This window comes from Delphinapterus leucas, chromosome 9 (genome assembly GCF_059928025.1).
Source record: "Delphinapterus leucas isolate spDelLeu-1000000601 "Yukka" chromosome 9, BTC_Dleu_Yukka2, whole genome shotgun sequence".
Lineage (NCBI taxonomy): Eukaryota > Metazoa > Chordata > Mammalia > Artiodactyla > Monodontidae > Delphinapterus > Delphinapterus leucas.
Genome location: NC_143137.1, coordinates 47,866,018 through 47,892,045, shown reverse-complemented (window position 1 = coordinate 47,892,045; position 26,028 = coordinate 47,866,018). Strand labels below are relative to the sequence as shown.

Below are 26,028 nucleotides of genomic sequence, written 5' to 3'. Positions count from 1 at the left end.
CAAATATGCATCAGAATTGCCTGGGAGCTTGTTAAAACATAAATTGCTTGGTCCTACCCCCAAAGTTTCCAGTTTAGTAGGTCTGGGGCAAGAGGACTGGGTGCTGAGAATGTGCATTTCTAATACAGTCCCTGTAGATACTGATGTTGCTGCTCTGGGAACCACACTCTGAGAACCACTGTTTTATAACAGGAATTATCTCCCTAGCTGTTAAGAAAGTTAAGTTCAGATCCTAAGACATAGCACACCATGAAGCAAAGAAGGAAGTAATCATTCTCATTAGATATTTGTTGGATGAGTGAATACATGAGTGAAAAAGTCCTCCATCAATACCACATTTCCCATACTACTGGACACTACATACAAATCAAGATGGCCTTCAACATCCAACCAACCACAATGGATTTTTAAAACAGAAAAAAGACTATATAGCACACACACACACCCCTGTGATGGTCTACTAAATGTACCCAACATCTAAACTCTCCTTCTTCCTTTTAATAATAGAAGTTCCAGGGCTTCTCTGGTGGCGCAGTACTTAAGAATCCGCCTGCCAATGCAGGGGACACGGGTTCGAGCCTGCTCTGGGAAGATCCCACATGCCGCAGAGCAACTAAGCCCATGTGCCACAACTACTGAGCCTGCACTCTAGAGTCCGCGAGCCACAACTACTGAGCCCACGTGCCACAACTACTGAAGCCCACGTGCCTAGAGCCCATGCTCCGCAACAAGAGAAGCCACCGCAATGAGAAGCCCGCCCACCACATCGAAGAGTAGCCCCCGCTCTCTCCAACTAGAGAAAGCCCGCGCACGGCAGCAAAGACCCAACTCAGCCAAAAATAAATAAATAGATAAATAAAATTTAAAAGTAAAAAAAATAATAATAATAGAAGTTCCAGAGTTTTAGCCCAGTTGCAAACTTTATTTCTCCACCTCCCCGCGGCTGTATGTGCTGAATAACAATAGGCTGAAGAATAGACAAGGTGAGAGGAGGCCAGCTTCAACCATGAAATCTAAGACCACACTCTAAAGCAGAGATTGGCAAACTTCTGTAGAGGGCCAGGCAGTAAATGTTTTGGCATTGTGGCTCAGACGGTCTGTGTCGCAACTATTCAACTCTGCCATTGTAGCACAAAAGCAGCCACAAACAATATGAAAATAAATGAGCGTGGCTGTGTTCCAATAAAACTTTATTTACGGGCACGAAATTCGCGTTGCATATCATTTTCAAGTTAGAAAACATTTTTCCCAACCATTAAAAAATGTAAAAACCATCCTTAGTATGTGGGCCATAGAAAAATGGGGGACAAGCCAAATTTGGTGCATGGGCCGTAATCTGCCAACCGTGCCCTAGAGGATGATGAAGCAACAAGAGAGAAAGAAGATGTTCTGAGAGAGCCTCATGGAGCAGGGGTACTACCTACCCCAAACCACAGTCTATTTCTGTTAACAACAGAGAAAGAAGCTTCTAGCTTCTTTGAGCAATTACATTTCAGGGTCGCTGTTAAAAAAGCTTACTGTGCACCTATAGACCATGCATCTACATGTACAAAATCACATTCCGGTATGACAGTCTGAGATATTAGGACTATTCAAAATGAACAAAAATTAAAGGAATGGAAGAGTCCTTTTTAAAAAATCCCTGATGTAAGCTTAAACTCCACGTTTCCTCATAACCTTCTACGGTGGCAAAACTAACAGCAGTAAACGTCTATCTCGGTGGCTGCCGCAGCGATTGCCCAACCTCTACTCTCCCCTTATTCCTTAATAACAGAACCCCGGATGATTTACTCCACAGAAGAATTCCACTTCTCAGCCTCCCCAAGCTCAGCTGCGAGCAGGGACCGTGGGCCTAAAAGGAGAAAGGAGGCCACACTGAGCACACACGTGCGCACACACACACATACACACACTTCCTGATGCTTCCCGGGACTCCCCCCAAACCATAGCTCATGAGGGACCAAGAGGAGGTAAATAGGGTCCTCCCTCCCATTAAGACAGCGGTGGCCAAGCTAATAGAAGCAGTAACTGTTGGGTAGGCTTCCCAGAAAGCCTTTTTGGCCATCCTGGAAGCCTGGAAATCAGGAGCATTAACTAGAGCTCTTGGGACCACGAGGTGAAGAAGAAGAAAATGGCCAAGACTTCAATCGCCATGGACCTGGCATCTGGGCCACTGAAGAAGAACAACAAGCTAATCTAGAATTCTTTAGCGCTCAGATGTCTGTTACTAGCAGCCGATGTGATTCTAAGTCACATAGGCCCCAAATTAGATCCTATTTGCACAAATGAGCAAAGATAATACCCACCACCGCAGAGTGCACAGCTCAGAGACAGGATTCTCATTTATGAGAGAGCGCAATACACAGGGTCAAGAGGATGTCTTCTAGAATGATGCTGTGAAAGCCAAGTTTGCCCAAGGGTCCTGTCACCATCGGTTTACCCTGACCCTATGACACCTCCTGACTGGTCCCCGGACTTGCAGTCCTATCACTGACTGCACCTGAGAATTCAGTCTGACATGGATGTGGACTGGGCTTAGTACTAAGACGTTGAAATCTTGAATGGATGTCAAGGAACCTAGCTTCTCATTTTGGCTCATCCACTAATGGCTTTTGGTCCTGGACCAGCCTTCCCTGGCTGAGAGACAATCAGCTGGTCAGAACATCCCTATGTACCAGCCACTGCTCTGGGCCCTGGGAAACAACAGTGCACTTGGCTGTGAGTCCGCACCCTTAAGGAGCTCACATACTGGTAAGGGGAGACAAGGAAAAAGCAAATACCTCTAGTGGAATTATGTTACTTACGTAAGTCCTACGAAAAAACAGAACTGGGTAATGGGATAGAATGAGGAGGGTGTGCAGGCTGCTCTACTAGCTGAGGTGGAGAGAAAGCCTCTGAGCAGATGAAACTTGAATGATAAGCAGACAGTCATGGGAAAATCTAGAGAAGTAACTGCAGGTGGGATTGAGGGGAACTCTGTACTGTCATCACAATTCTTCTGTAAATCTAAAACTGCTCTAAAAATCATAATGCATTTTTAAAAAATCTAAAGAGAAACCCAGGCAGAAGGAACAAAAGCAAAGAGCTTGAGGCATGAAGGATATTGGTGTGTTGAAGGGAGGGGACGGTGAGTGTGGCTGCAGCATGGTGAGTGCAGAGGAGAGAAGGACAGGGGTGGGAGGTGGTGAGGCTTATAAGCATCATAAGGCGTTTGGGTTTTCTCTTGTTGGAACGGGGAGGCTGGTAAGCAAGGGGGCTTGATACGATTGACACTTCTGAAGGATCACTCTTGCTGCTGCAGAGGACAAGCTTTAGGGGGTGGAGGAAACGACACGGAGGCAGCGGGACCAGTTAGGAGTCTGCAGCATTGGATGACGGTGGCCTGGGAGTCTCCGCTGTCAGGCTCCTCCCCAATTGCAATAAGAATCAGTTACACATAATGAATTTCATCTTTCCTAGTTTATATACAGTCTATTATATTGTATATTGCATAAGAACGGGGAGTCTATATTCTTAGACTTAACTTCTAGTGCCTAAACAATTTTTAAAATTTTTATCTAAAGCCCTGATAACTTCTCATATACAAAAACATCATTGGGAAATAAAGTGCTCTGAATTAAAAAGCTCTTTTAGCTTAGATTGTTATCTTTTAAAAGCAGCTACTTCAGTTTTGCAAAAAGGAGAACTTAACAGAACAATGGGGTGATACTGCCCCCAAGGTGGTGAAACTGGATCTGGGGTGGGGCTGGGGAATCTCACTCTATATAAAGCGCAGATATACATACAGTACAGAAACAAATATACAGTATATCTGCAGTATTAAAACTCCATGGGGGCTTCCCTGGTGGCGCAGTGGTTGAGAATCTGCCTGCTAATGCAGGGGACACGGGTTCGAGCCCTGGTCTGGGAAGATCCCACATGCCGCGGAGCAACTAGGCCCGTGAGCCACAACTACTGAGCCTGCGCATCTGGAGCCTGTGCTCCGCAACAAGAGAGGCTGCGATGCGCACAGCGATGAAGAGTGGCCCCCGCTTGCCGCAACTAGAGAAAGCCCTCGCACAGCAACGAAGACCCAACACAGCCCAAAGTAAATTAAAAAAAAAAAAAAAAAAAAAAACTTCATGGGTGAAGGGAATAGGAGACAATGTCTGAAATAGTTCTGGGGAGGGGCTTCATGAAAAAAGGGCTAAGAAACACTGATTGATATAAACACCCTACCTAAAGCAAAATACAGACATCACTCTCTATCCCCTCATCCTGCTTTCCTTCCCAGCACTTACCATTGCCTAACATGACGTTCGCTGTGTTGTGGTGGTGGTTTATCTGGGTCCCCCCAAAAGAATGTAGGGTCCAAGAGAGCAGAGGCTCTGTTCATGGCTATGTCCCCAGCACTTAGAACAGTGCAGGCACATGGTAGGTGAGGTTGAGTGTGAAAGCAGGCTGTTGGATTAGATGTTCCCAAAGGTTCCTTCTGCCGTAAGGCTCTAGGATTCTAAGATGCCTCTAATAGCACTGTTAGCCACAAAGTTTCATTTTTGATCCATCCCAGGAGGCCATTCCTTGCATACCAAAATCATCTCATAAGAATGTGGCCCCCTTTATGAACTCCCCCTGCCCAGGACCAGCTGTGTTTTAGAAAGCCTTCGGTGTATTTATCAAAGCAGCTCCTGGTCAGAAATGTCAATGTAACAGAACCTCAGGCTGCATCAGGTGACGATGAACAGATTACAGGATTTCTGAAATTATCAGCAAGACACGGACCTTTATGACTCGCATTCAGCTTCTACTTGTCAAGAGGGAGGTCATGAATTGTTTGGGAGTCTTTTCTTGGAGAAGAAAAGTTCTTGAGCTATCTGTATACCACAATAGGCATAGAATCAAAGCATTTGCTGACCTGGGAGAAACCTCAGAAATCATCCATTCCTGCATCAAAATGCAGCTCTGGCTCGCAAAGTCCAAGTCCAAGTTTAAATTCTGGTTACTTTCTAGTGAGTGACAATGGGCAGGTTCTGTAACCACCCTGTGGCTCAGCTTCCTCATCTGTAAATTGGGAATAACACGTGCATGCCATAGGTGAATTAATCCATGTAAAGCACTTGGAGCAACAATAATGCCTAGTACCCTGTAGCATTCAACAAATATTAGCCATTCTCACTACAATCAACTTTTTGGTTTTCACTTCTGTTAAACTTTAAAAAAAAATCCTTTAAAGAAAAGTTTACCCAAAAGCCCTGTATGTAGGGGAGAAAAACCACTAGGGAGTTCTATAGAAATCCTAGAGCCCCAAGAAGCATTCCTAGAAAACCAGTGATTAAGCTCAATGTGCATACTTTACTCCCCAATAAATGGAGACTCAAGGTTGAAGTAACGGGTCAAAGTCACACCAGGAACCCCATCTCAACCACTGACCCTCTTGTGCCCTGTGCTACCAGGTGCCTCCTCATTATGAAGGAAGGACAGAATGTGTGTGCCAGTGGAACTCTCATAGGAAGGAGGAGTCACAGGTGACATGCAGAAACCAGAGTGCACGAAGCTGAGCACTTGACCTTCATAGACAATTATGGACACTCACCATATCCTCCAGTGCAAAGCAGGAAGTCTATGGAATCCCCAGCAGAGGGCTGTACAGCCTCTACAGCCTCTGCCTGAATACTTCCAGAGAATCCTCTGCTTTTCCTGATAGCCTTTGCTACTGACTAGCTCCAGAAGCCAGAATTAGAAGCAGGATAGCGCTGTCCTTTATTCCTGAGGACTCTCACCATTCCCAGGGCAGTAAGGTGAAGGCTTTGGAGTCAAACTTGACAAGGTTACTTACCCTCCTTCAGGTTCAGTGTCTTGACCTATAAAATGCAGATAATAACACAATCTCCCTCACGGCCTTTCTGAGAGGGTCAAGAGATAACGCTTTCAATTGTGTTTAAGCACATCATTGGAGCTCAATAAATTGTAAATCCTATCAATTTTTATTATAGCTACCCATTCATTAAAGCACTGGACTATATGTCAGCTATTCAACGGAAATGCAAAATTCTCAAAAGCAGACTTACTTGTTGGTCCAGGGCAGGAACCTGATAGCTGTTCACTCAAATTAGGCCCTCCCTTCCTCCACAGTAATAGAATTGTAGTTAGGCCCTGCTGGGGGTTACATATGCCAGCACCTGCATAGCTGCATGGAGCAATGCAATTAAGTTCTCACCAATGAAACAGAGTAGAATGATAGGTTACCCTTGGAGGCCTGGGCCATAACACATTGTATGTGCCCAGCTCCACACTCTTTTCCTTTCCTCCAACATGAACACAAAGGGTCATTCTCAGGGAAGGACCCTAGGGAACCCAACCTGCACCATGTAGAAGGGGAGTAGATGCTGGGAGAGCAGAGCAATAAGATGAAAGGAACTGAAGTCCTGAATGACTGCGTGGAACTGAGGAGCCTGCTGGTCTACCCTGGATCCTTATGTGAAAGAGAAACTTCTTGGACATTTAATCTATGTGATGTTGGGCCTGTTTGTTGTAATATCTGAAGCTTTTATCCTGAGTGACCCCACACTGGGAGCAATGACTTAGCTGAAAATTTACAATACTTTTTTTTTTCTTTAACATCTCTATTGGAGTATAATTGCTTCACAATGGTGTGTTAGTTTCTGCTGTATCACAAAGTGAATCAGCTATACATATACATATATCCCCATATCATCTCCCTCTTGCATCTCCCTCCCACCCTCCCTATCCCACCCCCCTAGGTGGTCACAAAGCCCCGAGCAGACCTCCCTGTGCTACGCGGCTGCTTCCCACTAGCTATCTATTTTACATTTGGTAGTGTATATACATCCATGCCACTCTCTCACTTCATCCCATCTTACACTTCCACCTTCCCATGTCCTCAAGTCCACTCCCTATGTCTGTGTCTTTATTCCTGTCCTGCCCCTATGTTCATCAGAACCATTTTTTTTTTAGATTCCATATATATGTGTTAACATATGGTATTCGTTTTTCTCTTTCTTTCTTACTTCACTCTGTATGACAGATTCTAGGTCCATCCACCTCAATACAAATAACTCAATTTCATTTCTTTTTATGGCTGAGTAATATTCCATTGTATATATGTGCCACATCTTCTTTATCCATTCATCCGTCAATGGACACTTAGGTTGCTTCCATGTCCTGGCTATTGTAAATAGAGCTGCAATGAACACTGTGGTACATGACTCTTTTTGAATTATGGTTTTCTCTGGGTATATGCCCAGTAGTGGGATTGTTGGGTCACATGGTAGTTCTATTTTTAGTTTTTTAAGGAACCTCCATACTGTTCTCCATAGTGGCTGTATCAATTTACGTTCCCACCAACAGTGCAAGAGGGTTCCCTTTTCTCCACACCCTCTCCAGCATTTTTGGATGATGGCCATTATGACTGGTGCGAGGTGATACCTCATTGCAATTTTGTTTTACATTTCTCTAATGAATAGTGATGGTGAGCATCCTTTCATGTGTTTGTCAGCAATCTGTGTACCTTCTTTGGAGAAATGTCTATTTAGGTCTTCTGCCCATTTTTGGATTGGGTTGCTTATTTTTTTGATATTGACCTGCATGAGCTGCTTGTACAATACTTTTGAACAGGCTGATGTAAGATCACAGACACCATCTGAGAGGCAACTCAAAGGACAGGAGTTAGAAGAATATTAGAACAAAATTTCTTTAAATGCCTTTTAAGTCTTGTAAACACACAATGAAAATTAGCATCCGTACTTTTATCAACTCTCCTGATGTATCAATAACAAAAAGCAGCCAGGGCTTCCTTGAGTTTGTAGAATGTGTCTGATTAAAGGCAAAGCATGGAACTAACTCAAAACCTTTAAATTCCTATGGCTTCAAAAGTCTTTATTTCAAGACAAAATGTGAAAGGGAAAAAAGAATGACTAAATCTGTTTTTAGGAACAATCTAATCTGGTTCTTGGAGCTGAAGGCTTCATGGCAGAAGATACATGTCTGGACACAATTCAGTGGATATCAGTGTAAGTTCCTACATCATAAACTTAGTGCTGCTGCAGAATGGGGACCAGAGGTGAAACAGCGCCACAAACCATGCCTTTTGGAGGCTCACGATTTAGTGAGGAGAAACAGAAATAACAATAATGGAATGAAATAACAATAATGGAATGCTGTCTGCAGTACCTATCACGGCAGATAATAATAAAAGCATTATCAGCTTTTATTAAACGTTTAACATGTTCCAGACCCTGTGCTAGGACTTGCCACTTACTTAACCTTCACGACAGCCCTATATGGTAGATAGCACATTTCTCACTTTGCAAATGAGAAAATTATACATTAGTAAGTTGCCCCAAATCACAGAGCTGCCCAACCAGAACCTGAGGTGTCCAATACCAGTGACCACTCCCTCAGCCACCAGAAGGTGGGATGCACAGTGGGAGAATGGGGAAAGTAGGTTCCCTACCGCCAGGTCAGCCCTTTTCCATCCTCTGTGATGTTGGCTCAGAACTGAAGGAAGAAGGGGCACAAGATCCATCCCCCAAAGCAGTCCCAAAGCTTTTCTAAAGCTCTGTGTGCCAGGAAAGGGCAGCACAGGGAGTGTTGTCAACTTTCTGAGCCTTGCCAAACAACTCAGGAACTAAGAAGACAAGCACCGAACACTGGGCCACCCAAATCAAAGCCTTTGGATTCGTAAATTAACTTCAGAACAGAAAAGGGGTCATTGCTAACTAGAGAAGTAGATTCCCCTGTTCTTTGTGGCTAAGTAGAAATCATTTAACTGCTTTTAAGTCTTAATTTCCCCATGTGAAATGCTTATTCATTCCTCACTGGGGACTCCCAAGGTGTGCTTCCCATGATCTCTGGGAGCAACTTCATGTTTCTACAGTATTATGATCATTTTAGAGAAAATTTATATCTCTGTACTAGCTTTCAAATGCTTTTGGATTTTTTCTATTTCTGATAAAAGGTATCTGTGATAATGGATCGCTGTTCACTCGCATCTCCGCCTCTTCCCCTTAGGGAGGAATATATTTCCTCGCCCTATCAGCTCTGTGCCTGGCCAAGTGACTTGATTTGACCAAAGGAATGTTATAGACGTGACATGAATAGAGGCCTTTAAATGAGCTTCCCTGGTTTGGTGTGGCACTTGCACTCCAGTGGCCACCATGAAAAAAGCATGCCCCTCGTAGCTGCTGCCCCTTCAGCCTGGTCCCCAGAATGTGCACATCAGCTGACTTGTGCCTGACTTGAGTAGAACAGTGGACTGGCAGCCTGAAGCTGGGCCGCCCAGCTGAATCCAGCTTCTACCAGCAAAACAGCCACCCTGTAGACCAGAGAGCATGAGCGTAAGTGCCCAGTAGCTTAGCGTTAGAAGCTACTGAGTTTGGGGGTAGTTTGTTATGATGCATTATTGTGGCAGTAGTTGATTAATGCTTCATCATTTTATATTCACTGGAAAGGCTAAATTACAGGTACAAACACATGTATTTCTCAGTATCTCACACTCTTTGATTTTTCCCTTAAAATGTATTAACTGCACAGGCATCCTGTCACCCAAAACACACCATATCTCAATTACTTGAACAAAGACACAGGCACATTAGAATACAGAGAACAGGTTCACGTACTCTCAATAAAAACAAAAGCTCACTTTGACAGTGGAATGTTTATACTAACTTTTCCCCATAAGATGCAGAAGAGGGCTTCCCTGGTGGCGCAGTGGTTGAGAGTCCGCCTGCCGATGCAGGGGATGCGGGTTCGTGCCCCGGTCCGGGAAGATCCCACATGCCGCGGAGCGGCTGGGCCCATGAGCCATGGCCGCTGAGCCTGCGCGTCCGGAGCCTGTGCTCCGCAACGGGAGAGGCCACAACAGTGAGAGGCCCAAGTACCACAAAAAACAAACAAAAAAAAGATGCAGAAGAAAAACCAGTATCTATTTTTCATGGAAGAGCTACATGAAATACTACCTTTCAGAATAAAAAAAAAGTACTGATGGTGAAATAGTATCTTCAGGCTCATATCTTCAGGTCTACATAATCTCCCTCAGTAATTTTTCTGTCCTTCCGTCAGTATGTTTTCAGTTACTGCTGTCAAGACCATTCTCTCCTCTCTTCACCCCACACCCCCCCTTTCTGCCAACGTTTATATGCACTAAAATCTATACAAGATTTCACAAAGCTCCTGAAGAAGAATTTTAAGAAATCCATAGGTCCCCAGAGTTTGAAAACTATACCAAACATTATTTTTTTATGCATGATGATTATTGATCATCCTTTTCACTCCCACTCCAAAATAAAACAGCAAACACTAAATGAATTATATTAGTCAAAAATCTTTATCTCAACATGGATTGCAAAATATAAATAGAGCTTTTAGGTTTAAACAAAAAGCAAACTAGATTTGAAGAGATCTAGAGGCCAATTAGGGTTTCCCAGTCTCTACAGGGCTTTGAAGGTGGAAATGGGGTCCGTGAGCTATTTGGATGTTACAAAAAGCATAGTGAAAACTATAACCATAATAAAGCTACACAACATTCCACAGCATCTTTTGGGACTGGAGTTATTTTAACTCCTTCAGGTGACACTGGCTGACACATGTTGACACGCGGAGGTCCCTGACAACTGCTCTTATCCCACCCTCCACCCCCTCCTCCTTTTTCTCTCTGCTCCCACCACCCCAGCCTCCCTGCTGTTCCTCAAGCACACCAGACACTCCTGCTCTGGACCTGCGTCCTTGCTGGTCCCTCTGCCTGAAACATTCTTCCCCCAGATACCACCCGAATGGCTCATTCATCCCCTACTTCATTCAGGTCCCTTCCGAGATGCCTCCCTCTACCTTATCTCAAATAGGCCTCTCAGCCTCTCTCTCCTGCCTCACTCTGTTTTTCTCCACAGCGTTATGACTGTTTGAAATTATCTTATGTATTTGTGTTTTGTCTGCTTCTCCTGTGAGCACGGACTTTGATTGCGTTGTTCGCCACAGTAGCCGCATAGTTAGTACTCATACATATTGATCAACTATATAAATTGAGAGTTTTAGATGTTGCTGCATGAAAATGCAGAAAAACAAAGCATTTAATTACTTACCAAGTCAGGTTGGTTGTTGGACAGAAATCTGTCAAGACTTAGAATCCATGGGGAGGGAGAAGGAAAATAACTAAAGGGACCCTCAGTAATTAAAGAGGTGGAAACCATTTTTAAAGTCAATTATTGATAAGTCTCGTAAGCCTGGACCAGCTGCTTAACTGCATCGGATCCCTGCATACTCTTGAAAGGGGATAACCAGTGGCAACATATTCTATAGGACTGAAAAGGATTTCAGTCATTGTCAGATACCATTTAGGAATAAAGTATTTTAAATATCGTCTGCAATCAGTAAAAAACTCAACTACTGCCACCCAAGCCTCTAAAACAAGGCCTATCCTGGGACTTTCCTGAGAAGCTTCCAGCATTTGAGTATGTGACATTTCAAGAACTATTATTAAAGAGACGCACAGCCACTTAACGAGAACATGGCATTTTGTTAAGAGTCCAACAGTCATGTCCTTGGATTTCTTCATAAAAGTCCTACAAATCCTTTCGAATGATTCACAATAAACCATCACAAACAATTCATACAAAATCATATCCTGTTTTTCCACTGCTTAGTTGGTACAACATGAAAAAATTGTGTTTTCTGTTTATATAGTTTAATAAATCTTTCTAGACCCCTAAAATGCCTTTTCTCCCAAATAGAAAATATTTATCAAATATGGAAGTCATTTTTCTAATCACATGATCTAACGTCTCAAAAACTTAGATCTAGACAAACAATACTAAATTAAGGCTGGTACGTTGTGAAACAGCAAGAATTTGTGTGTGGAATGTTTTAACAGCTCATGGATTCCAACGACCACTCAGTACGACCTATTCAAACGCAAACCAAAACTCTTCCAGGGAAATCAAATCTCACCAAAGATCTCAAAGTAAAAATGCTTAACAAAGAACAGAAATGTATAAGGTTATTTGGATTCACCTTCTTCCATTGTATTATGAAAACAAAGAGGATAGAAGAATCTGAGGAATGTGGCATTGGGAACACCATCATCGCAGATGCAAGAAGACGGTACAATTCTATCAGTATTAACGTTTATGGGGTGTTTTCTGGTTGCCAGGCCCCTCAAATGCATGTTTTTATTTAATCCTCATAACAGCACTCTGAGATAAATACTGACTTTCCTCATCTCACAGAAGCTGAGGTCTAGAGAAATTAAATAATTTGGCCACGGTCACACAGGCAGTGGGACTGGAGGCAGCGCCCCTGACCACCCTACAGAAACGCCTCCACACCGCTTCCTCCAGAGGCAATGAAGGGAACTCACTGGAGAGTTTTCTTCTCTTCAGAATTCTCCAGAGTTCCAACAGCTAACGCACTACGTGTGTGTGGTATCTCACTACACCTTGAGATACGTTCTATTACTCCCATTTTAGAGATGAAGAAAATGAGGCACAGATTATATCACTTGACAGAAGGAGCAAAGCCAGGATTCCAAGTGAGGCCAGCCGGCTCCAGGAACCCTAAGCTGAACTGCTGCTCCAGGGCTGTGCTCTAAACCCCTCCTGGCCAAGTTCTGTTGCCTGCTCATGACTTTAAATCACCATGGATTCTTCATCTATGGAATTAGCTAATCAGACTAGATCAACTCTAAGTTTCCTTCCAGTTTTCTAGTGGTACGATATTCAATCCATCTGCAAAAGGTTTTTTTCTTTCTTTGTCGTGATGAAAACACCTAGGATAGAGTTTTTGAGTGGTCCTTTTTTCCCCCAAAGGAGGGAAATACCACTGAAAATGATCCTAATACACTTTCAAAACTAAGGCTCATTTTTTAGAATTTGGTATAAAAGAAAAATGATAAATCACTAAGTTTTCGTATTAAAAAAAGTCAACCATTTCACAAAGAGAAATGGGGAAAAAATATATGTTCTTTCCATTACACTTTATGTAGTTTGCATAGCTTCCCTGCTGGAAATAATGGTCTTCAAAGTTTACTCTGCATCTCAGCATTCACATGAACTCCATTATAAACACAGGGTCCATCCTTACAATCTCTCATTAAATACAGTGATTAGGTACGATGCTGTAGTTTTCTCGTACAATGTTTTAAAACCCATTTGTATTAGTTGCAAACATTTAAAGATAGATTTCACATAAAAATCTTAATTCCTAGCTTCTAAAAGTAGCAGTAATAATTATAATAACAGAACCTGCGGACAAAGGCCTTGTACTCCGACCTGGGAACACCAAGCTGCAGGTCAGTGAAGCAAGGGCTCTCTGGTTGGTCAGAGTTCCCTCTACTCCAAATTACACTGAACTTGGTCAGTTCACTCATACATTGTGTCCTGAGGATATCTGGGTTTGAGACGCTTAGGCCGCAAGGTCCCCAGTTTGAGCATTTCTGCTCTAACTACATACCTGAGTTAGTATCAGGTCTTCATACTCGCCTATATTAAATGCTTGCCTCCAGTAAAACTAAAAATTACATCTATTAGAATGGAAACCCAAAAAGGTTACAGCTCTTTAAAAGTTTAATTCCTTTTTAACACTCCCTAATCCTCACAATGTTAATTATTTAATTAGTGTAAGCCACTGGGTTCCCAACCTTGGCAACATAATAGATTCAACTTTGAAGTGCTAAAAACACAGATGCTCAGACCCAGACCACCTCTGGTCAAGCACATCAGAAGGTCTGGGGGTGGAGCCCAGGCATCCTTATTTTTTCCAGGTTCATCCAAGTAACTCTGTTCTTGTTGAACACTACTGATGTAAACTCTACTGCTATACAGGGTGTGACTTATAAATCAATAAGACTGACTCCCACAGATAAGAAACATTCTCATTACTTTCCAACATATATGACAGACACTTAAGATGCTATCGTCTTTCCAGGTTTTGACAAAATATCATTTCTTTATTCTAACATCTGAAATGAAAAGCACATATAACTTAACATCTCTTGATCAAATTTTTTGGTCTGATGTTTGCATATTTTTACAGCAAACATTTTGGTGTGGGCCCCTGAAAGTGCTGAAGTGAAGCCAACATACAAACGGGAGTTTCCAGCCCAAGCAGAACACTGAAACGCATTAACTTAAGTCACACACTGTCAACCATTGGGTTGAGCTGGTGCCAAACTCCAGACGTCTAGTGTCAGAAATATTCTATCAAAAGATCTACTCGATAAAGATCTAAAATCTAAACTATCTATAAATTACTTGGGGCCTGTGTGACAGCTGCTGGGAGTCCTGAAAAGGAGTTTTAGCCCACAGACACACCAGCCTGTCAGATACCCCAACAACAGATTAGCTCCACAAGGACAGAGGCCTAGAAAAGTTCATCTGGAATTTTAGAGGTGAAAGCTTTCCGTAATACATATTTAGCTTGAATTTACAAAAAAGCTTCAAAAGCCCCAACACCTTTATTTGATGTTTGATACCTAAGGAAGCATGGGCATAACTTACACTTATTTATGCTTATTACCATGCTATTCAGTTTACTTAACAGTAAGCTGTATAAATATGACTCTATAGGTTCCCCTGCTTTTGCCATTTCTTATATAATTATGCCATGTATTGAGAATCAGGCAGCTAAATTAGCATTCGAGAGACTTTCACTGAATGATTTAGGTAAGAAAAGGGGGGCTTCAATTTTTAAGCCCAGATGTGCTCCTGCACCAGCTGTTCGAGGTCTGATGATACAGAAATGTGACCTAAAGTGTGCAGTCAGTGCCAGGGAAATGTCCATCAGGGAGGGCTCTAAACACATGCCAAGAGGTCAAGGCTCGTAATTCACAATGTTTGTATAGCTGGGTCCAGTTAGGTATCATTGGTCCAAACAGATTTTTAAAATAATGCACATGAACATAATGACATTATTTTAATTTTGAAAATCTAAAGTAAAAGAGAAGTTTGTAAGTGTTTACAGTGTTAGGTATTATGTTTGAAAAGAGTCTTCCACCCCCACATAAATAAGTATCGGTAAAGGAAAGAAAACCAGTCAGCATCTTTAGACAATTCAGTAATTATAACCATTTTAGAATTGCCAAATTATTGTTTTCATTACTGTTACTGTGATGCTGGGATGCTCATGGACTCTCCTAACCTACATAAACATTTTCTCAGAAGCCTTGAAACATTTGTTCCCTTTGGAAATGCAGCCATTCTGTGTGTAAGACACTTAGGTATACAACAGCCTTCTATTAAAATGCAAACATCTCATAAAAAGTCACAGTTTATGAAGAGCAAGTGCTAAGGTATATGGGGACACCTGAGAGCAAAGCCTGTCCCTCACTCCCCTGAGCATTTTACTGGCTGTGTACTTCATGCTGGGTTATTTGGTCTAGGTCTTGGTCTGTTTCTTATGTTAAATGGGACTCATATTGAATTCTTAAGCAATGCGTATAAAGCAGCTAACCAGTGCATCACTAGTGGACACTTAATGATGGTAGTTATTGTTACTATTTTATATAAATAAGATTGTCAGAACGGTCCAAGTGGAATCAGGATTCAAAATCCAATTCTGTCTAGCTTCACAGCCCCAGCTTCTCCCCACTGCAGCCCCTGGCCTCCCTTACACCAAACAACCCTGGCAAAGATGTGGAAGGGATGCAAGATACTTTTTTGTCCTAGCATTGTTTAAGCCCTAGAATGTTCTAGACAACAAAATACTGTAAGTCAGGCAAAAAATGATTCAACTAAGCTTCGTAATATTCTCAACCTGGAAAAGGATTAACCAAGTTCAATTTCCAAGTGCAAAAATAAAGAAGTGGATTTCCTTTTCAAATCTCCCTTTTAAAAAAAAAAGTCTTCTTCAAATTTCCTTAATATAAACTACCCTAGACTAATTACATAACTAGTGTTTGTATGTGTGCCATTAACATATACACATAAACAAATAAATATGTAAGTCCTCACGTATGCACACCTCCAGAGATGATTAGCTTCAAAAATGCTTTTCACTGCCCAAAGTTCCCTTTGTAACTTATTCTTTCCACAGCCCAAGACGTTTCTTGATTTTTATTTTCATTTCATTTCTGAAAACACTTCTTGAGGAAGATGCTAGGAGGATGGCAAGGCCCAGTCCTACAGAAAGGGGCCAAGTTTCCGGGGGAGGCAAAGTCCATAGGTGGCTACCATAAAGTACGGTGCACACAATTCTGGCAGAGACATGAGCCAACGTTACAGCACAAAGAAGGAAGGACCAGTTATGATGATGCTATTTACTGAGGGAAATGTTTGGTTTTTAATCTTACCAAAATAAACAAGCATTCTAGTCATATTTCACCAGATAAGGTATTTAACTAATATGGCAGCATATTTAACTCAAAATTAGAAGGCAGTACTTCTAGGACAGAAATGTCTAATTCATAGCTTGCTGTGAGGGTGAATCAGATACTGTATGAAAATTGTTTAGAACTGTATCTGGCACATAGTAATGACTCTCTAATTAGTACCAAGAAATGGACCCAAGTTTTACAGGGCCTGCAGCTTTAGACCCTGTTTATGAAAAAAACTGCAACATTATAAATACAAAATGCTTAGAAAAGTGATTATTTAGATTTTAAAAAATCACAGCAAAATACAAAGTTTTAAAGCTGACATTACCAAAACACCGCAAAATCGAAATTCAGAAAAAGAACCCAGTATGTGAATTAATTTATCACCTGAAACACTGCTGCAAATACTTCTTTGGGGCTGCACACTCTTGATTACTTCTCATATGACAATGATTCATATTAATATCATTTTCTATACGACACAAAGATAAATTGGTCTTTCCTCAAGCATGGGTGATCAAAATTTATTTTTTATTATTGATAATTCAGAAAAGTTACTTTTAGCCTCATAGCTCTTTATGATGCCATATAAATTTTTAGGATTGTTGTCAAATTTGTAAACACTTATTAATTTTCTTTCACATGTGAGCCACAAGAATTCAGGGCATTCCAAGTTTCCTTGTGCATTGACCAACTTTAAATATTTTTTGTACTGATGACACTCAGTAATCAGTTTGTTGTGTTTTTTGTTGTCACTGATACGTGTTTACGTATGTGTGTATCTACACATTTACACACTCACGTCAAACAAGAAACTTAAGCACAGAATTCCCATTAAAAAACATGGTGCGTTTATAAATGTATATTTGCATTATTGAGTATATTCCTAACAGAAAGAACTTCCATGTCAAAGACACTTAGATGAGAACTGAATCTTCTACTTACAATTTTATACATCTAATAAGTAGAAGAATTTTCCAGACTAGCTTCTGGCTCCATACCATATTCAAACCATATTCCCACCAGCAGAAGTCATAGTACAGATTCATGCTGCAATATTAACCCGTCCCTGCCCCTTTTTGTACAGACCCTAGGTGAGCTGGCACATTGGCACATCCCGAGGTGGACGACATTCCTGGGAAGTGATTCCTACCCTAGGACGGCTAGGAATAACTTAACTAGACACAGAGACGACTGTGAACTGAATAAATACATCCCACTCAACCCAAACTACAAGTGTCCCCAATTCAACTGCCCCTTAGCTATATCTCAGAAACACTCTCAATTCCGATGTCACTGAATCCAAGGAGAAATGTTACAGAAGGGAAGTCAGAGTGGAAAAGGATAATGTTACCCGACTGCTGTTAAAATCTTACACCCTACAAATTTTACAAGTTATGATGTCATCCATGAATGCATGGCTGTGTACACTGGTGGGCTCCTCTAGGGCCTTGGAAAGGGCTGGGTGAGCCCAAGCAATATATTCAGAAATGGTAAAACATATACTGTACAAGTGAGGGGCCCTGGGGCTTGCAATTCATTAGCTTCACAATAAATCTGCCTCTGTGGTCCCGATTATTCTTCATCATTTATCTCAGTCTGTACATGTCTGGTCTCTCCAAATAAATTTCAATCCTTTGGAAACAGGAAGTACAGTCCTAAGTACTGTAGATAGAAAATACTCAAAAATGTTTGTGGTAGTCCTCACTATGCACAGTGATCTAGAGAGAGAGAGAAATGTATATATTATATATCCACCTATAAATACACATATGTATATATGTATACATATATCTGTGTGGTGTATATACACACACATATATAAATACACACATATACATACGCCATTTATGTATGCATTATATATGTATTTGTATTATATATTTTATATATAACATTTATCTACACATTATGTATATACATTAATTCTATATATGTATAATACCAAAGAGTGAGTCTTTTCAAATTAACAGCATGGTATCCAGATCTTGTCCCTTCAAGGAGGTCTATCTCAGAAGAAAGGCACTATTAGAGCCTGGCAGACAGAGAACAGGGCTTCCTTTAGGAGGCCAGTGGGTGAGCCAGGCCATCAGGAGACTATCAATGCTCTCTAGTGCTGGACAGAGAGTCTGTAGTTAGTGACCCAAAAGAGGCACTTTGACGGCTGCCAAAGTGGAGAGAGAGTTATTGGGAAGACTTCATCCTTAAAGAGAATATCCATTAATCTGGTCTGTGCTTGCAGCTGGACTTTAAAAAAAATAGGTGAAAACTACTGCATGATTACAGTGCTCAGTGCAAGGGGAAAATATAATTTTCTTTCAACTGATTTAGCATATTAAATGAAAGCCTTTATTTAAAGAAACATATAATAAGTTTCTGACATTTGCAGTTTCCGATTTTCAAATTCTAAATAAAACAACATCTGCTATTCAAGAATAATACTTTAGCCAGGTCAGTATGGAACAAATCTATTACCTCGTCATGAAACAAAATGTATTAGCTGCAAGCCAGCAAGGACTGATGTTTCTTCAGTAGTACCCAGTCTGTACCATGTCTGCACTGTTAAGATCTGGGGGCAGGGGTAAGGATGGGGTGTGGAGGGAAACCTAAGGACATGCGGGGTATGATTCTTGTCCTAAAAGCAAAAGCTGGAAAAAAAAGGGAGGATTTTTAAGGGCTTCAATAGTATTGTGCCCTGTCTCTCAGACCTCAGTCTAAAACTCAAGGCCTTTGGCTTCCAGACAGTCCTAGGAAAGCCCCTCTCATCAAGTATCACCAGCCTGCTCCAGTCTGGAGGCTTCTTCCCTGTCATCAACAGAATTGGGTTTTCTGAAAACAGCTGTCAGTTTGCACTTCTAGAATTGTCAAGGTGGGAAATGTCACCAAAATAATTGCACTCTAAAGGAAACTAGTTTCCAAAGAACACGAAGGCTTCTGTCTAGTTAGTTGGCTGTAGGCAGAGTTTTTCTGTCTGTGCGTTTCAGTCATACATCAGAAAACATGGACAGGAGAAAACAATCGAAAACTTGTGAAACTTATGAGACAGGATGTTCACTAGCAAGGTTTTATAAAGGGTGATTTGACTGCTTTCAGGTGACAAGTGGGCAAATGGAAAAGCCACTAAAGATGGTGTTTTGGAGGAAGTTTTACATTTAGGGGTCCCCCACTGGGTGGTGTGTGCACACGTGTGTGCGCCCACTCATGCACACACACGCACTTAAAATCTCCCCGGCTCTCTACTGGGACTTTCTAGTGAACCATGGGAGGGATTAACAGGGCATCTTGCCACCAAGCCACAGGGTACAGGCAAAGAGCAGGGCAGGCAGTGACAAGCCTTTAATTCATCCATTTATTCATTCAGTCATTCCTTCTCTCCACAGGAAATGCCCTCGTGGGAATGTGCCCACAGCCCCAAGGCACAGTGCCTCTTTCTAGTCTTGGGTTTTTTTCAACTAAACGCAGGCCACAAGGAAAGGCCATGTTGGAAGCCGCTGGCCTTGACACCACTTCCTAGTCCACAGCGGCAAAGGCCTTTGCCAGCGTCTAAAGTACCTCTGGCCACACAGAAGAGAAGGTGGCCAGAGGCTGCAACCCCAACGCTGGACTGTGGGTGTCCCATTTCTGACTCTCAGTCTTTCCTGGGACAGGCCTGGTGATTTTATATAGTTGTAGGTGGATACCACCCACATTCTATTAACCTCTAATGTAGACCTTCATAGGATTCCAACATACTTACTTAGCAAACACACAAAATGGCAAGAAACTGGATGACGTACATAACTTACTACTACTGAAGTAAGTGAGTACTTTACACATAGTAGCTCACTTAGCCCTCATCAGCCACTCCACGGGGTAGGGGCTGTTATAAGCCTCATTATACAGAAGATGAAACTGAAGCTCAGTGTGGTTAAGTCATCTGTCCTTAGTCAAATGGCTGACAAGTGGCAGAGATGCATATTCCAAACCAAGCAAACGGGGCTCACCATGGGGCCTCCGAGATGATCCTCATCTCAAGGGGTCAGAGTTACTTCCTGAAGGAGGAAGCAGACCGGCTGGGGGTGGAAGGGGAGCAGGGCCAGGGCTGTCTAGCTCTTCAGCTGTCTGGCAATTTGGCACAAGCCCAGCTCTGCATACCCGTCTGAAATTCAAATTCCAGCTCACACTTACCAGTCACAGAAACTTAGGCGAGTTAAGTAATCTTTCTGTGCCTCAGTTTGCTCACCTATAAAGTGGGAATAATAAGGGCCTACTACATATCATACACCCATCTATTTAGTATACAGTAGCACGGCTCTAAGATAATGCAAATTTTTACCAAACTGTCCTTGGAGCCAAATCCTACATTATTGATAGTAACTACCTTATTTTTCTTTCCGGAGACTTTGACCTTTATTAATTAGATGGTTTACAAATCTATCCTACGAAATGAAGCAGCATGGATTTATTGCCCGGATTTTAGAGATGAGGTGACTCACAAGAAGAAACCTGCTGACATTCAGGGTCAAGACCCAACCAAGTCATAGCTACTGCAAGCCACCATTAGGCAACAATGCTCCACTTCCTTATGGGGCCCCGACAGAAAAGTCTTAGTCAAGAATAGCAAAACTGGGCTTCCCTGGTGGCGCAGTGGTTGAGAGTCCGCCTGCCAATGCAGGGGACGCGAGTTCGTGCCCCGGTCCGGGAAGATCCCACATGCCGCAGAGTGGCTAGGCCCGTGAGCCATGGCCGCTGAGCCTGCGCATCCGGAGCCTGTGCTCCGCAACGGGAGAGGCCACAACAGAGAGAGGCCCGTGTACCGCAAAACTGAGGCTCCCAACATCTGGGGAAAGTTCTAAATGACCTGCTCGTTTAGTACCATCACAAGAATAACCGAATCTGGTCAAATCTGTGTTTCAGTTTAAGAGGTGCAAGTTGCATTCCTGTTCCCTCTGCCTGGACCTTAATGTTCCCTGTTTGTCCTCATGGCTAACTCCCTCACTTCTGTCAAGGTTTTGGCTCACCTATCAGCTTCTCAGTGAGGCCTATACTGGCCAACCAACTGGAAATTCCAACACTTCATCTCCCAATCCACCTTAGCCTGCTCTAATCGGTCTCTTCCATACCACTAACCACCTGCCAACATACTATATAATTTACATCTTATGCTGACTATTTATTGTCTATCTCCCACCACTAGAACATAACCTCCCCAAAGGTTGGGATCTTTGTTCACCAAAATATACCAAGTGCCTAGAACTGTACCTGGTACAAAATTGGTGCTCGATATCTATTAGTATATAAATAAAAATCAAAATGCTTTTGATTCTTACAAGTGTACCAAATAATCAAATCTAGTAAGAATGATTAAACAGTTGTCTTTCTCAGACCAAAAGCCAAAGACTTCACAGCACTGGGATGCACAGACGGAGCAGACATCTCATGAGTCTGTGACATGACCTTCAGTGCTAAATTTAGTGCTCTCAGTGTTTGTATGATTCCTAGTTACCAGTTCAACTTCACCTACCTAGGATGTGTATGTCGAGTGTTTCTACAAACTCAAGTATTTACTCACAATAAGAAGCAAACAAATCCTGATCAGCTTTTCCCATCTCCAGGAAACAAAGCCAGGCTATGAATGAATTGATAGTGAAGCTGATGGAGAAACACTTCACACCTGCAGGGCTGTGGGATTTCTAGGCAATTTAAGTTGAGGGGGAAGGGTTTTGGTTGGGGTACCCAGCTTGTGCACGGAGACAGGTGCTCCAGGGCTAAACCAGCAATGAAATGCAAGGAAGAAAATGGGACCCTAGGTGCAGCACTCCTCCAACAGAAAGGAAAAGAGCTAAAACAGATGATGGCGCAAATCACACTTCCTTTGGCTCTACAGCCCCAAATCCTTGTTCCTAATGGGTATGGATAATTGGTTAACAACAAGAACTGAGTGTACACGTATAACAGCTACTCTCAAATTAATGCACTTAATTAATCTAAACTAAACAATACAGTTATAATGAAAACTATGGGCTTTGTACACTAAAGGCCTTGAAAAATCTGTCATGCAAGAAATATGCCATATTCCCATCTGTAAACCTTCATTTCATTACTGCTTAAGGATTTTGACTAGTGGTTAAATGGTAATAACTCAGAAAGGTCAAGATGGACCTGTTACTTGAGAACATCTCTAATACTCCTATAATTGCTAAATAACAAACTCCTTGAAAACATTAAAGATAATATTAACATATATCTTAGTAGTCTTCATGCATCATTTTAATGTGGCCACTTGATGACAAAGACTCAGAATTGGTAAATCAATCATTAAAAATAACAATCTCTCCAAAAATTTATAGACTGACCCATAGACAATAAATTCCACTTAACAATACATGTAGTATAGAACATTCACCAAATGCTTTATCTGGTATATTTTCACTCATGTCTCTTCATCGGAAGTGTATTTACATGACACTGCCTACTAAGTAGGTTGTTTTTATTCTTCTTGAGGTCAATTCTTATTTCTTTCTGCATATGGGGCTGTCTTTGAAAGTAAGGGGCCTCTCCTCAGTTAAGGTACAGAATAGTTTCACTTGGTCTCTTCAGCCAGGGAATTCTAAGTGTTTGTTCATCTAACATTTACTTTCCATAAAGTTTTCTGATGTCAAACTAATTCCAAAGTATAGTAATTGTTAGCCGCGCCTCCAAATTCACCTAAGTCATAGCTACTGTTATAAATTTAAATGTTCAATATTTTCACTAAGAGAAAAACACTAGCCCTTTGGGGGTGACCATCACTTAAAAGTTTTACAAAATTTATGGACCACTCAACCCTCTTAAAAATGTTTGCACGATACTAAAAACAATTTCTACAAACTTAAAGAATTTGTGATTCACCAATAGTTTTAAATTATCTAACTGATTACAGACTTAAACCCTCAAGAAGGATAACTGTCTTTAACACATTTTAATAAATATAATTTTATTTTCTTTTAACCAGCTAGTCCAAGTAGGCAGGCAATGTGGGGAAATTATTACTCACATTAATTAGTTTATCCTAAAATAACTGTGAGTGAATGGGATATGCAATGACAGCCTTCCCTAGGTCAGGAAATGTTATTTATATATTTATATAATACATATTTATTATATTTATATTTTTTATTATTGAAAGTAAGAGAAACAACTTGAACTAACAAAATTTCCATTGGAGCTTTGCATTACTGGAGTTTTAGTATTATTTTAAACTACCCATCATGAAAAATCTGATTTATCCTTTAAGAACCTTCAGTTATTACTAGTCAATCATGATGATGAATCAGCAAATATGTTACTGCATTAAACTGCTTTTAAGACTACCAAAACTTCCCTAGCTCTTCTGTCACACCTTTATCAGAGGAGATGGCAAAAGTTATTACACGGATGTTTTAAAACTTTGTAAGTTTCAAAACCTGGACAATTACTCATCCAGATTATGTTTTGAAAGATGGTTTGCCGACATTTTCAATAAGTATTTCCCATTCTGGATGTCCCATCATATACCCATTCTAAACTAGCATTCAACGTTTATTAAGCACTCACTGTGTGCAAAGAGAAAGCATTATACTAAGAGAAGGAGCTTAAGGCTCGGCCTCATTTTATTTGTGCATAAATACACAGCGGTCGTGATTTATTCTCTCAACTTTGTAGAAACGTGAGCTGCATCCACATGGCAGAATCCATAGCATTCATTGGGAAATGACTTTCTGGGGGCAATTCACAGGTTCTCTGGATTAGGCAGCCCCGTTGGGGCATCACGCGGGCCCTTCATCTTCCAGCCCACACAGGACAACTCGTGGGCTCCGGCCACACCTTCCGCAGGTGGCTGGATCGCCCGAACCACACGAACCCGACCCATCTCTCCTCGCAGGAGCTCCGGATAGGAGCGTGGAAACGTGTGCAAGGGCTTCTGCTAATTAAAGGACTTGTTGAAAGGCCCCGGGGTCTTGGGCAGGAAGAGAAAGCAGCCGCCCCGCGGGGTCCCCCTCCCCCGCGGCCACCAAGTCCCCGGCGCCCGGGGCGCTGCGCAGGCCGCCGCTGCGGATACCCGGCGCAGCCGGCGCACCTCGGGCCTAGCACCATTTGAAAGGCAAATCTCAGAGCCGGAGCGCATTTAAATGCCCTGCCTCGGGTCCTGGGGGACGGCTCTCCAGCGGACGCAGCCGCAGGGGCCTCCGGGGCGGCGCGGCCCTGGGCGCTGGGCGCGGCCCGCGGGCGCACCCGGGACCTCAGCCCGCAGCGCCCCGGCAACCGCGCCAGGCCGGGGCAGAAGCGGGCGCCCTCAGGCCAGCGAGCCCTGCCGCCGCCGGGGGAAAGAGCAAGCGCCGCGTCCTCCGGCCGCGGCTCCGGCCCCCTCCCGACGCACCACACCTAGCAACCAGCGCTGACAGGACGCAGCGGCGGCGGTGCCGGGAGGAGGAAGCGGAATGGCTGCCGCGGTGGAGCCACCCCCGCCCCCCCCCGCTCCCACCTCCCAGCGGCTGCAGCCGCCGCCGAGCCCTGACAGCTCGAGCCCGGGCGGAAGCGGCGGGCGGCTTGCAGCGCCCGCCCCCAGCCGCCCCCAGCCGCTCCGACCACCCGGGCCAACTAACTCCGCGCTCCTGCCCAGAGCCGGCCGGTCGCCCCGCCAGCCCCGCCGCGCCCTCCGCCCCGCGCCGCATCTCCCCGCCGCTGGGTCCCTCCCCCCGCCGCCCCTCCACCGCGCAGCCCCACTCCCACCACTTCGCCGCGGGCGCGCACGCCCCTCGGAATCCCCCAGCCCGCCTGCGGCACCTCGGGGCGCCCGCCCCTCCCCCTCCCTCTCCCCCAGCCCCACCCTGCCCCCATCCCCACCGCACCTCGCGCCTCCGCATCCCGCCACCCCCTTGCCCCGGGCTCCCACACACCCTCCCCGCCCCGCCGCCGCCTTCCTCCCTCCTGACCACCCCTGGCCATTCTGGGGTTCTCGCCTGGGCAGGAGTTTCCGCGCGCCGGGCACCCCCGCCCACCCCCGGGCCATTTACCGATGTGGTTGTCTTCGATGTGCTCGATGAGGTCGGCCAGGGTGGGGAAGTGGAGTCCGCAGCCCCCGAATCGGCAGGTATTAGAGAAGAAGGAGGCGGCGGCGATGCCTGTCATGGTGCTACATCGAGAGCCCCCCTGGTGTCGGCTCAGCCAGCGCCGGGCGGGCGGAGGGAGGGAGGGAGGCAGGGTGGGGTGAGGAGAGGAGGGGCTGGGGGAGGGGGAGAGAGGCGGGGTGAGGGGAGCGCAGAGGACCGGACGGAGGGAGAGGGGGCGAGAGCGATGGAAGGATTGCGAGGAGAGACCGGGAGGCAGAGGGGAGGCGGCGGCGGCGGCGGCGGCGTCGGGAGCGGCGGGGGGAGAGGCGGGGGGAGGGTGGGGGTGGGAGTGAGGCCGCCGCAGCTGGGAGGAGGGACCAGGGCGCGCGGCAACAGCTGTGCGGCCCCAACCTCCGCCCCTGGACCGAGGCCTCACCTGGGAGCGCCTGCCACCAACTTTATCTCACTCGGCCTGCCCTTCACAGTTGGTAATACATGCAATCTGTTTGGAGCCTCCTTGGTTATGTGTATTACATTCCTGGTATATATACATCTATTAATTACACTTACCTCCCTGCAGTGAGAACTCAGGGAGTTACCCAGGCTCCTCTCAGGGACATTTGTTTGCACCTGACCACCTGTCTAGGTTTGACACTGACATTCACAGGGGACCCAGGA

General features: G+C 43.8%; 1 protein-coding gene across 3 annotated transcripts in view; it reads right to left on the bottom strand.

The window, feature by feature from the left end:
- The window catches only part of JAZF1 (JAZF zinc finger 1), a 337,129-nt gene extending 311,625 nt beyond the window's left edge, over nucleotides 1-25,504 (bottom strand). Inside the window, exon 1 of one of the 3 annotated variants that reach the window (XM_089917587.1) lies at nucleotides 25,315-25,504. In XM_089917587.1, the coding sequence (XP_089773713.1) occupies nucleotides 25,315-25,429 (115 nt within the window). In that variant the 5' untranslated portion in view covers nucleotides 25,430-25,504. The remainder of the gene's footprint in view (nucleotides 1-25,314) is intronic. The other 2 variants (XM_022584477.2, XM_022584468.3) reach the window with 2 other exon arrangements.
- Nucleotides 25,505-26,028: the final 524 nt, after the last annotated feature.